The sequence below is a fragment of the Nematostella vectensis genome, chromosome 15 (assembly GCF_932526225.1).
Source record: "Nematostella vectensis chromosome 15, jaNemVect1.1, whole genome shotgun sequence".
Taxonomy (NCBI): Eukaryota; Metazoa; Cnidaria; class Anthozoa; order Actiniaria; family Edwardsiidae; genus Nematostella; species Nematostella vectensis.
In genome coordinates, this window is record NC_064048.1 from 4,818,627 (window position 1) to 4,831,724 (window position 13,098).

General features: G+C 42.7%; 3 protein-coding genes across 4 annotated transcripts in view; 1 reads left to right on the top strand and 2 right to left on the bottom strand.

The window, feature by feature from the left end:
* LOC5522360 overlaps positions 1–3,970 on the top strand; it is a 13,459-nt gene extending 9,489 nt beyond the window's left edge. For both annotated transcript variants that reach the window (XM_048722540.1, XM_048722541.1), the window contains exons 9-11: positions 1–145; positions 1,700–1,827; positions 2,311–3,970. The exon at positions 1–145 is cut by the window's left edge and continues 129 nt beyond it. In XM_048722540.1, coding sequence (XP_048578497.1) covers positions 1–145; positions 1,700–1,827; positions 2,311–3,676 — 1,639 coding nt within the window. In that variant the 3' untranslated portion in view covers positions 3,677–3,970. The remainder of the gene's footprint in view (positions 146–1,699; positions 1,828–2,310) is intronic.
* LOC5522226 (vesicular inhibitory amino acid transporter) lies at positions 3,684–6,589 on the bottom strand. The gene is made up of 2 exons (XM_001641921.3): positions 6,110–6,589; positions 3,684–5,574 (listed from the first exon to the last, which is right to left on the bottom strand). The coding sequence occupies exons 1-2, from the start codon at positions 6,584–6,586 to the stop codon at positions 4,594–4,596; spliced, it is 1,458 nt and encodes a 485-aa protein (XP_001641971.2). The 5' UTR covers positions 6,587–6,589; the 3' UTR covers positions 3,684–4,593.
* On the bottom strand, positions 6,574–12,385 carry LOC5504231 (craniofacial development protein 2). Its single transcript, XM_048722543.1, has 2 exons — positions 7,849–12,385; positions 6,574–6,742 (listed from the first exon to the last, which is right to left on the bottom strand). Exon 1 carries the CDS (start codon positions 11,971–11,973, stop codon positions 10,114–10,116), a length of 1,860 nt encoding a protein of 619 aa, XP_048578500.1. The 5' UTR covers positions 11,974–12,385; the 3' UTR covers positions 6,574–6,742; positions 7,849–10,113.
* Between the last annotated feature and the right edge of the window lie 713 nt (positions 12,386–13,098).

Here is a 13,098-nt window from a genome sequence, read left to right on the forward strand (position 1 = left end):
GAAGCGTAAAGTTGTGCGAAGAATTACGGACCATGGGGAAAGTCGGCGCAACTCACTTCAAGAAGATCTAATTACAGCTCGAAGTGTGATTATGGAGACGCCGGAACATAAAGAGACTCGGAGAAAAGTCTTAGAAAGGCTCAAGGTACATTTCTCAAGACAACTTGATAGTTGACTGTCGATTTTCTTCCCCGGGGCTGGTTTTACCACATTCCTAATAGAACTACGATGATGGCGGATCCATAGAGGCCCCCTCCCCTCTGTTTCAGGTAAATTCCGCCGACAAACCAGTTCGCCGACAACCATGTTCGTTTCGCCGACACGCTTTTTTCGTCTAAATAGGAGTCGTGCCTTTCTACAGTGACTATACTGCAGTGAAGCTCGCTTACTATAAACAGAGAAGTGTCTTATATCAAAACTCAAATCATCATCAAGCCGCTATGAATAACATGATCGCGGACACGATCATTAAGAGCGTGCTAAAATCCAGATTAGATACAGATTATTATAAGTTACTGCTTTGCAAATCTACTTAAGCTCTAACGTTTACCCCAAACAACTAGTATGCTTGTGAGATGCAGATTATTTTTATTTAAGTTACTGCATTGCAAATTCATCAAGTCGCGCGTAAAAGACAAGAAAGCATTCTCAAACTCAAGTGACAACAAGCCGCAAGTCTAGGGTTGTCGGCGAACCGGTTTGTCGGCGAACAAACCGCAATTCCTCCCCTCCCCCTGCACATTTGGACCGAAAGTTCTGTTAGACGGACGACTACACGCACGGGGAATATTTTATCTAAGTTTAAAAGAATGTGTTAGCGCGCTTCAATCTTGCGTGAGCGCCGTGTCGTCATAAATCTTAAAAAGTCATTAACCCATTGACACCTCAACCGGCCTGTACCGGCCATGAGAAGTACCCACAACCAAAAACGAAAAATAAACAAAATAAGATCAAAATACTCTGGCATCAGTCTAAGGGATAACTTGTCTTGAAGATATGCATCCAACCAAGGTGATAGCAACAACTTTTCGGCCAAATAATAGCTCACAGGTTCTTTGACAATTTCAAAATCGGTCTAGGAAAATCAACAGAATTGACCCCCTCAGCAAAACGCTCAAAATACAACACAAGGAAGAGATCAGCGAAAACAACTCAAGACACAAATAGATACCTTCATTCTGATCCTCCAGGTCCATTCCATGGCCTCAAAATACAATGTCCTTTATTTGAAGGCTTCTGGAATCGTCTTGCTGCCATTGTAGATTGCAAAACATTCTGGAAGATCCAGGGAAGGATTCATGAGGGAAGATTCCGTAAACACTCCTCACCCCAAAGCCAAACAAATCAATTCAATGTCATACAGACCCAGAATAACAGTGTAAAAAATTTTGGTGTTTCACTTTGACGGGCTGTAAAAAATCTCAAATTTGGTGGGCGTATGTTTGTGGTCCGTTTTTTTTTTTTGTAAATTCAGCTTACAACTAGTAAGGTGTCAATGGGTAGCCGCAAGAAGTCAATTTGAGTATTTTGTCATCCCAATAAACGGTCCATTGTATCGAATTGAGACCCAGTTGTAGGGGGTACACTCATCGACACAGGCTCTGTCAATAGAGCCACAGTAGACTGCCCTCTTCATTTTGCCATGACCCCCTCACCGCAAATAACTTACCAATTAGTCTTCAAATATGCTTTGGTCTAGGTTCTTCGTTATGTGTTAGATGATCCCGCACACACCCGTCGGCGGTCCTCGTTTGCGGACGAAGTAAAGTATGCGAGGTCAGTCATTATAAGGGATGGACTTGGAGAAAAACGTGCGAAAAGAAATAGGTGAGATCTCTTTATTTCTCTTTGCCTGAATGTTTAAATAATTTAAGCCTTTGCTCTTGTGCGTTCTTGTTGTTTGTTCTTGTGCGTTTCGTAGCTTCTGAGGCCCAGGGGTTCTAGAGACTGCTAATCTTAGGCGTATATATAAAACCTTCATAAGTTACAATTGGGATATTAGAGAACTTAAGCAAGTCAACACAAACGGCATCAAAAACGGCGCGCGCGCTCAAGAATGGCTGAAAAACGGCGTTGACGTCCGTGACCGCGCGCGTAGAACGTAAAAATTGGGGAAATGCCGTTCGAGATTTCCTGTCACGGACGTCAACGCCGTTTTTCAGCAATTCGTGAGCGCGCGCGCCGTTTTTGGTGCCGTTCGTGTTGACTAGCTTAAGCTCTCTAATATAACAACTTCAAGGACTCTATCTAGGTACGATAATCGATGTTTGTTACCATATTATCCATATGAAAATTGCCTGTGATTTCCAGGGACTGCATACGAAAGAGTGTTGTGTTAGGCTCCTCGAGATTCTGCTTCGCGAGTTACCTCGCGTCTGCGCGGTGGGTCATCATTAATCCAGAAGTGATTCTCCAAATCGAGGCCGATGCTAATGAACGATCGAAGAACTTCATAGGTCACCACAACAACCCAGTCCTCCTACCGTCAGCACGACCACAGCGACACCATAGCGCTCCGGGCGACCTAACTAAGTCAACTAGGTCAAGCCGATTGGGTTACGAGGGACTTGAGGTTAGGAAGACGGTTTCCGAGGGCGTGGCTCGACCCCCTCGCCGCCGTAAACCAACTGCACGCAGCATCCGATGGAAAGAGCTCCATTGCAATACCTCTTCCTCTTCGTCGTCCCAAAATACCTCTCCCGGTACCTCCCCTTACACCTCTTCCCATCAGATTGGTCGCAGCCCTAACCACGCCCTTCCCCATCCGTCCACGGGGTCACCCAGTCAACCCTCCTCTAGACCATCTCGGGGTCCATCCTTTTATTCCGCCCAGGGCTCGTTTCACTCGTTTACGTCACTCTCCCCCAAGCCTTCCCCTAAGTCATCTTTTCACTCTTGCATTGATTCCTCCACAGACTCCTCCTACCACTCAGTCACACAGAAATCCCGTCTACCGTCCACAACATCATCTAACTCCAGTAGGACTTCTTCCATTCACGTACCCTCTTTCCACTCCACTCAACCAGCAAATGCCCCCTTCACCCTACCTTCTACTAGCCTCTCCTTCAACACATCTTCCCCTCCCTCACCTAAACCATTATCAAGCTATTTCTCCCGCTCTTCGACTGACATTCCTCCCCTACTCGATCCGTCCCTTCCCTCCCCTAAACTCTCGTCTAGTCACTTCTCTCGATCATCAGCCAATTCCTATCCCTACCCCCTAACGCAGTCTGTCTTGCTATCCCACTCTGCTCCCGTTACATTGAAGTCGCCCTGGAGCCAAAGCCCCACCGCAAAATGGGGGGATCATGTTACTGCAGAATCTACAGCAGTAACCCAGGAACATGATACTGACAAAAGCCGTATTTCTGCGCCCACAATACTCAGAGGTATAACAGGAGTCGCGCATCATCAAAGTACCGCTGACAAGTCTACAAGAAATATCGCGGGCTTGGGTAGTACCCTATCAAAGAAAGAAAACTTCAACCGATATCAGATGGACGGAGTGATACGCCCTGAAATAATTCTGTGTATTATCGACCCCGGAGACGAGGCAAAGACTGAAGCAAAGAAGGAGCAATCAAACGAATTGACCAATCATGTACTGCCAAGAGATGACGTCATTATTGATATGACAACGGCGGAAGTGGAAGAGACTTACCAGAATTCCCACTGAGCCTCTATTTTGTATTTTATTGAATCTTTAATTGCATTTCTAGATATATTTACGCTCTGTTACAGTCGGGATAATACTCCGTCATCTCGCTGAGAATTGCATGATATTCAGAAACTTTGTACACGTTTTATGGCCAAAATGAGCCTTACCCTTTGACTCTACCCTAGCAAAGCTTAAACCGATTTCTATTATTTGCTACCTACTGATGCAAAGCACAGGCTTTCGTGGAAATGAATACATTCCAGTCTGTAGTTGACATATAGCTACCGGTAATAAACCGATGTTGTATAAGAATTTAAGTCTATTTTGTTGTGTATTGCTGTCATGCACAAAAGTAGTTGGAATGGTAGGCAACTGAAGACTATCTACACATGTCTGATAAAGAAAACCTAAGCCCTGGCCAAAGTAAACGCAAGTTGCGATGCACATGCGATGAAGCGTCCCAAACTAGTGAGATGAAAAATGTTCGATTTACTTGCAAGGGTTGGCAAACTTGAATTCAAAATTTGAACATGTTCCAATTTGTCGCATATAGAGACATAAGTAAACGCAAGTTGATGGGTAAACGAAGCACAAGTTGCCACAAGTAACAAAACTAGGGGCAACTTTCGCTGACTTTTTCGAGATTTTATTATTTTCACCCATCGGACATCGTTGTGTCGAGCATAGTTAGATCGATTATTGCTATCTCGATTATCGTTATAGCAAGCAACTTTATGTCGTTTTCTGCTATTTCCGCTATTGTCGTTATGTCGAGTATCGTTATGTCGATTGTCGCTATGTCGAGTATAGTTATGTCGAGTATCGATATGTCGATTGTCGTTATGTCGATTTGTGTTATGTCAAGTGTCGTTATGTCGATTATCGTTAAGTCGATTATCGTTATGTCGAGTATCATTATATCGATTGTCGTTACATCAGGGTCTGAATAACTCACCACCTGTAGCTAAAATGCCTAATAACCCTGCTATAACTCCGAACACAATGATCGATATATCGAGAAGCTTTGACCAGTTAGACAGCTCAGGTGCTTTGAGAGCAAGATGGAAAATACAAGGAAACAAGAAAGACATGCATGTTCCAGTCAGGCTCCCCGCAAACGCCATAAAAAGCGCAAAACGTGGAATAGAAACTGCAGGTATAAGTGTGAGGAAATTCACAAATATCCGGACGAATATAAACCATACTATTGATGGAAATTTGGAAATGAGGGAATCTGGAATGACGGACTCCAGTACTTGGATTATTGTCATTACTCTGAATGGATACGAGAGCACTATGCTCAGTAGAAGAAAAATGTTGACTGAAATCTTAAGATATCCGAGCGGTAAGCTATTTGTTATGACTTCACTTATGTGCGTGCTAAAGGAAAGGAAGGCGCACATCGAGAAAACGATTTTTACTAGGAACACAGATGCATATGAAAGCGCAAGCATTGTGTTGAACTTATTCGGATCCGCCATATTTGCTTCTATTCCTGGTAGAACAGGGTGGCATATATAGCTAAATATAATAATAGCTAAGGCTAGAGGAGCACCTTTAGTTTCCCAGAAAGGAATAAACTTGATATCCCAGCTAAAACTGATGGAGAACCCGTACCCGAGTATTATGCTTACGGCGATGGTCAAGGCGACTACACTGGCTAAGCTAATCCAGGCAACTTGTGAGAAGTGCTTGAAGAAGATTGTCGGTAGTCCTACTGCTGCGATGATTACCATCCAAATGCGGAGAGGTATGGGCGTGGTTGGGGTGAGCCCCTCTAGCAGGGAGGCGGCTAACACGAGGTATAGGGAAGCAAGTAGGGTCAGCTCAATTACTTGTATGATAACCGCTATCCAGCCACCGTACTTTGGCCACGACGCGTCCGCCATTTCACGGTAGTTGGACCGAACCCGAACCTGCAATATGAAATAGTCCTGCTATAAGAAACAAACCATTTACAATTTTGGGAGAAAATAATACATATATTATCTGAATTTTGTATTCTCGGTTTCTCCCATAAACATTCAAAATACTCCATTTTGGGTTTGGTGTGTAAAAGTTTCAATAAAATGAGGTTAAACAGTAGTAGCCGTTATTTGAACCTCTACAAGATAGCTATCAGAAGGTTTACGTATTTATCAGCGCGAGTGTGCATGCAGTCAAATGTCATGGCTTCACTGGGAACGCGGGTTAACAATGTTTCTTACGCAATAACGAATAGTAAAAAGCCTTGCGCTAGTATGAATGCGAAATTTTGCGTCATATGACTGTTTCCGCGTTGATATGAATGCGATATCGGCACTGTTTCGGCAATTTGTAAACACATAATAATGTTTCGTAGCTTGTGTAGACTCAATAGAGTGTTTTTTCGCAGGTGTGGACGAGATATAACAATGTTGCTAAAAAGTGGAATACGGCAACGCAGTGTTAATGCAAATCTAGCTGACCTACCTTATTTCCCTTGCCATCCTTGTCGTAGATGCATTCCACCAAGATGTTCCCTGTGTAATACGATATAAAGGCCACGACTACCAGAGCCATCACAGCTGCCCATCCGCCCCTCAATATCACATAGGGTAGACCCAAGAGTCCCGTGCCTTCCATATCACTCACTAGGTTCGCCACCGATTGCCACATAGATGATTTTGCATACTTCAAAGTTTGTTCATCGTCATTGCTCTCTTCTCTGCCTTTTTCTAACTCCGTCGCAGATTCTGGACTCTTCAGAGTGGGAAGATCTGTTGGAAGGTCTGTCGTGGGGACCAGCTTGTATTCACTTGATTTTTTTTCGAATAAGCCTCGGAGCTTAGGAAGCACCGTTCTTTGTTTTGACTCGGTACATTTAGAATGTATACTTTCTGGTGGCGCGCTTCTCCGTTCGGTTTCTATGTCTTTTTGGTCTTTTATCTTGTCTATAACTAGATTCATTCTTTATTCACGCAGCCCGTCTTGTTCTTAAAGTAATAACTTGATTTCTTTGAATTGTCCTGTCCTTTTCCCGTTTTAAGTTTTCCCGCTTTTCAATGTGCTTTTTTCTTTACTAATCACACAAATCTTGAGACTTGTCCTCTTCCTCTCTTGTCACTGTTGAATTGATAGTAAATAATTTGAATGATAAAAATATGTTATTCTTCAAACTTCCCCTCTTTGGCATCGCCCTTTCATTACTTATATCCGCTGTGTCTTCCAAAACAAAATAGCAATTTTTAGCCTTTGTCATGTCTTTCCTGAATAATTCCCATAAAACAATTACTTTGTATTATAAATGATTAAATTTTCATTATCTACTTAACATGTTTGGTATTATTTTAAAAGGTGATATTTCAGCAAATAATAAAAAGAAATTATCTACTGTGTTGGGGGCGTCAGAATCGATTATTTTTTCAAAAAATAAGAGAGAGAAACATTCTGTATAAAAAGCCGCTAATTTCCTAAATTGATTATCTTTTTTATTATCTTTAACAAGCTCCGTTAAACAGTTTAGCAAACTCAAAATTATAAAGAGGGAGAAGAAGGCAATTGTATTCTGCGCATTCTATTTATATGTATGCACTCAGACTTATCAACCGTAACAATTCAAATTATTTACGCATACTGTATAAGCGAGTCTTATATAAAACTAGAGATATAACATAAACCAATAAACATATGGCAAAAAAGTTAAAACAGGCGTGGAATGTACCTAAGTAAAAAAAACTATCGCATAAATCTATTACTTGCAACATCAGTTCCAAAAAGCCAATTAGCTTTTGTAAATATATAATATTAATAACGTAATTCAACCTTAAAGAGGGGGAGACTTCTTTTCTGATATTCGTGCGCGCGTCGGATCTATAAACTAAAAGGAAAGAGTAGCAAAGACTAAAAGTAGAAATCTTAATGAATGGCAGGTTTTCATAAGCCCGTGAAAGATTTAGCGTATTTACTTAACACTAGTACATGTCTCTCTTCTCTTTTGTTATTGCTTGATTACTACAATTTGACTGTTAAAATTACTCTTTGTTTCACGTGTTTATGAAAACCACCCTAAGATCAAAATCACGACGAATATCACTATGTGCACATTTCAGCAAATGAATCCATCAAAGGTAGTTATGGTATCAATTAGACGTTTCTAGTTTTAGCGAATGTACTTTCCAACATAAACACAAAATCCAACATTGCTAATCCTTATCAAGCACCAAACTCACCTGAACTATTTGTTGCGCTGGGAAGATCTTCTTCTTCCGTTTTCTCTCTCTGTCTTTTTGCCTTTCTCGCTCTCTTTGCTCTTCCGTCATACACAATCGGCTTTGGCGCCGTCTTTCATTCACATCTCTCCTCTCCTCCTCTGTCATCTATGCCGGCGTTCTGGCCGCTAATGGCGTTTCTTTCATATGCATTTCTCCTCTCTTCTTCGGTCATACACAATCGGCGTTGGTGCTGTCTTTCTTTCGCATTTCTCCTCTTGTCTTTTGTCATACCCGGCCGTCGTTTTTGCATTCTTTGGCGCTTTTTTCTTGTTTAAAAAGATCTTCCATCTTCGCAATTTTTTTCCGTTTTCCATGTTCGTATTCGTTTTTTTTCGGTTTTGTTATTGTGAGCTGTGTACATTAAGCCGCAGTCATTACATTAAATATTACATTGAATATTTATCGGTAGAACTAGAGTGTGTGCTGTTCGCTACTGGTTGCTTTCATCGACAAGCTGTCATTTTCAGTCACACGTGCACGGTTTTTCGTTTTCTAGACGCGACTGAGTTTTGGTGAGGGAAGCCATTTCGCAGGGTCTGGATGGGGGGGTCTGCATGTCGGTAGTCAGTTAAAATTTCCATAATTTGTCGGTAGTCGGTAAGAATTATCGGTATTTGTCCGTAGTATTCGCTTTTGTATTAGATTTCACGTATAAACAAGATTAAACATTATCTAGTATTGATTAAATAACTTATTGATAATAAATTAATTATGGGTTAATAATTGACTGAAAAGTTGATGCAACAGGAAATACATAGTAAAGATTCTGAAATGGCCGAATTTAAGTAGATTGACGATGGAAGTAAAGAGTAAAAATACCGGTTATAATAAAATGTTGGTAGTCGGCAAATATGTTTTTGTCGCTAGTCACTAGTTATTTTATTCATGTTTTGTCGGTAGGCAGTTACTTTTTAAGCCGTTTGTCGCTAGTCGTTTAACCCCATCCAGACCCTGATTTCGCATACGGTGGCCGTTATTTTGCTAACCAAGAGAGAGCGAGACCAGGCGCCAAGAAAGCAGACAAGAAATACATACACACATACGCAATTCGAATTTTATTCAACCACAGGGAGCTCCAACTCTTGTTGAGTGAAATCAGCTGAAGTTAATACAGAGCTTGTATAATAAAATGTTAAAAAATTTCCTTTAAAAAATATCGTAAAGAATCAATATACTTGTGATAAATTACTTATTGTCTCTATATTTAGTATCGCTGGGTTGATTCGACGATTTGTGAGGGTTTGAGCGATTTAGATATAGCGCTACTCGTCAATGCCTGAGCGATGTGCAAGGGGAGAACTGGCAGCCGCCGAAAACTACACACAGTTCAAATAACTTTAAAAAATCCACAGAAATATTAACCCTACGGTCACAATAACAGCAGGGATTCAAAGCTGCTGACCTTTTCATTTTCACCTGGTTTTGTTCGAGATATTCCCTAACGACGACAGAGAAATCATTTCTAGCCACCTTTACTCGCCGATCGCAATCGTCAGAGGACGAGACCGTTTCGGGAGAAAGCTCTCTGATTTGCCAAAGGAAAAAAAACAAATATCGACCTACTCCAGGGCAGGCGCTATTTACCATTCAATAGAGTTTTGACGATTGAAATAAACAGGTGGATTTGGCTTAGTTACAAGGCTAAAGCCAATTGACTATGTACAGAAAAAGCGAAAGTTCGATTGTCCTTATTTCGAGACACTTAATGTCGATTGTCGCTATGTCGAGTATCGTTATTTCGCTTGTCGTTATGTCGATTGTCATTATGTCGAGTATCGTTATGTCGATTGTCCTTATGTCAAGTCTCTTTATGTGGATTGTCTTTATGTCGATTGTCGTTATGTCGATTGTCGTTATGTCGAGTATCGTTATGTCGAGTATCGCTATATAGTCAGTCCTTGTGTCAAGTATTGTCATGTTGAGTACGTTATGTCCGGGATCGTTATGTCGAGTATTGTTATGTCGAGTACCGTAATGTAGATTGTCGTTATGTCGATTGTAGTTATGTCAAGTATCGTTAAGTTATCTGTCATTGTATCGAGTATCGTTATGTTGAGTATTGTTATGTCGGGAATCGTTTTGTCGAGTATCGTTATGTTGAGTACCGTAATGTCGATTGTCGTTCGTAATGTCGAGTATCGTTATGTTGAGTATCGTTATGTCGAATATCGTTATGTTGATTGTCGTTATGTCAAGTGTCGTTATGTAGTCTCTGTCATTGTATCAAGTATCGTTATGTTGAGTATCGTTATGTCTGGAATCGTTTTGTAGAGTATCGTTATGTTGAGTACCGTAATGTCGATTGTCGTTATGTCTCCGACTACCTTTCTTGAAAATAGGGATAATACTGGCATCTCTCCAGTCATGAGGTGTGTTCTCCGCTGACCAGACTTTGAGGACAAGTTTATGCAGCTTGGACACAATCTCTGTACCACCATGCTTCCAGATTTCCGCAGGTATACCACATTTACCAGGTGATTTCCCCTCTTGTGTAGCATCGATTGCATCCACAACCTCCTTTATGTCTGGCGGCTCAGAAAGGCACACTACCTCTGGTCTTGTTTGGAGACTGTTGAGTGCTCCCTCATCCACAAGCCCTGATACATTCAGGAGTTGGTCAAAATGATCGGCAAATCTGTTTAGGATCTCCGATTTCTCCTGAAGTATTGTGCATCCGTCAGTAGCAGTGAGTTGGGTTGACCCACGCTTTGCAGGACCGTACACCTCTCGTAGTCCGTTGTAGAAGCCCTTCATATCATTTACATCCGATGCCTGTTGTAGACTTTCTGCCTTTCGTTCCCACCAGTCTGTCTTGAGCTTTCTCGTGTACTGCTGAAGTACCCTCCTTGCAGCCGTGTACTTATTCTTGTTGGACCTTGTGTTTGTTTGCAGCATATTGGCTCTAGCAGCATTCCGCTTTTCCAGCAGACATTCCAGATGTTTATCGTTTTCATCAAACCAGTCTTGGTGTTTTCGTTTCGGCTTCTCACATACTTTTTCTGCTGTTTCATACACAACTGTCTTCAGAGTATTCCACTGTGCCTCAATCTCACTCCCATCCATCTCTTCAAGATTTTTCAGGGCCTCATTCATTTCGTGTTGTAGCTTAGCCTTCATGTCACCACTCCTGATCTTCCGCACATCCAGTTTTGTTGGTGGTTTAGCCTTTGTCCGTGCATGCGGTCTCCTCAGCGAGAAGGCCACCTTGGACCTGACCATCTGATGATCTGTGGCGCAATCAGCCCCTCTCATAACTCTTGTGTCCAGTATGTCATTCAGATCTTTCTTTCTCGTTATCATGTAGTCTAATAAGTGCCAGTGCTTGGAGCGGGGGTGCATCCAAGTGACCTTATGATGCTCTTTATGTCTGAAGATAGTATTGGTGATCACCAAGCTATGTTCAGCGCAGAGGGTGAGCAACAATTCTCCGTTTGAGTTGCATTTTCCAATCCCGTGGTGTCCTAACACACCTTCCCACTTCTCGTGTTCGCAGCCAACTCTTGCATTGAAATCACCTGTGACAATGAGCTTATCCTTCTTTGGGACTTTGGAAAGCACCTCCCTCATTTGACTGTAGAACTGCTCTTTGTTCTCATCTGGGTTTGTCAGAGTCGGTGCATAAACACTTATGACTGTCGCATACACCCTCTTCTCTAGCGGTAGACGCATGGTGATTATCCTGTCACTGACCGGTGTTGGATCCTCTTCCATGATTCTCGTGATCTGGTTTCTGATAGCGAAACCCACACCAGATTCCCTGCGTTCTTCCTCTGTCTTTCCACTCCAGAAGAAAGTATAGCCACAGTCCACCATACTGTCATAATTCGCCAGGCGAGTTTCACTAAGGGCGGCGATATCAACCTCATATCTCGACAGTTCCCGCGCAATGAGGGCAGTCTGTCTCTCAGGTCTCTCAGATCTAGACCTGTCCATGAGTGTTCTCACATTCCATTCTGCAAGAACGAGTCGTTTCCTGCGTCCTAGCATACTTTTCACTGTCATCCGGAGCGGGAGATGATCAGCGCGAACCTTGTTTGTCCGGGCGACGTTCGAGCCGGCATTGGGTAATTCAGATCTGACCATATTTCATAGAACTGCATGCAAGCGCTGATTCAGCGTGATTTGAAGTAAAACTAGGTCTTGCTCTTCTAGATTCACTCTCTCGGCATTTCCTAGAGACAGTTATGGCAGGCAAGGGCAAGCCGAGACATGTCATAGCTCCAGGTATGCTGCAGCGGCTGATCGGAGAACCAGTCTGTCGGTTTCCGCTCTGAGGGTGCCACATACTCCTTTCTGATTTGGCCCACCAGAGACCTTAAGACAGATTTTGTTTTTAGTTCTGCCAGGATGATCAGAAGCACCCTTCCACCTGGAGTAATGATACTCCAGGGGGCTGCCAGTTTAGTCGCCAGCAACTCGACCTGAGACAGGTAGTACCGGGCTACATGTTTACCGGTAGCAGGATTTATTGACCTGACCTGACTGGCAGTCGGAGAGACTGTGGAAATTACAGAGGTATATCCTTGCTTTCCATCGCTGGTAAGATCCTCTCTCGTGTTCTGCTGAACAGGATTAACAGACACATAGCACCAGTCATACTGCCCGAGTCCCAGTGTGGTTTCAGGAGTGGCAGAGGCACAATGGACATGATTTTCTGTCTGCGACAGACACAGGAGAAGTGTATAGAGCAAAACATGCCGCTATATGCAGTGTTCATTGACTTCTCAAAAGCCTTTGACACTGTATCGAGAGAGGCACTCTGGCAGGTCCTGGTCAAATTTGGCTGTCCACCCAAGTTTGTCAATGTTATACGATCCCTCCATAGCGGTATGAAAGCTTCTGTATCCCAAGGCGGAAACGACTCGAAGCAATTCGATGTCTCCAATGGAGTAAAGCAAGGGTGCGTCCTGGCGCCAACGCTCTTTTCTCTATACCTGTCGGCCATGTTGGAGATAGCCTTCAAGGACTGTGTTGATGGGGTGTCAATCCAAACAAGGCATAACGCCGACCTATTCAATGTTGCTCACTTCAAAGCGAAAAGGAAAACATGCCAGGTCATAGTACGAGAAATGCTGTATGCGGACGACAGCGCATTGGTGGCACATGATGTGGAAAGTATGCAGAGATTAGTAGACAGATTCTCCTCAGCTGCAGAACAATTCAGCCTGAAAATCAACATCAAAAAGACAGAGTGCTTATTTCAACCAG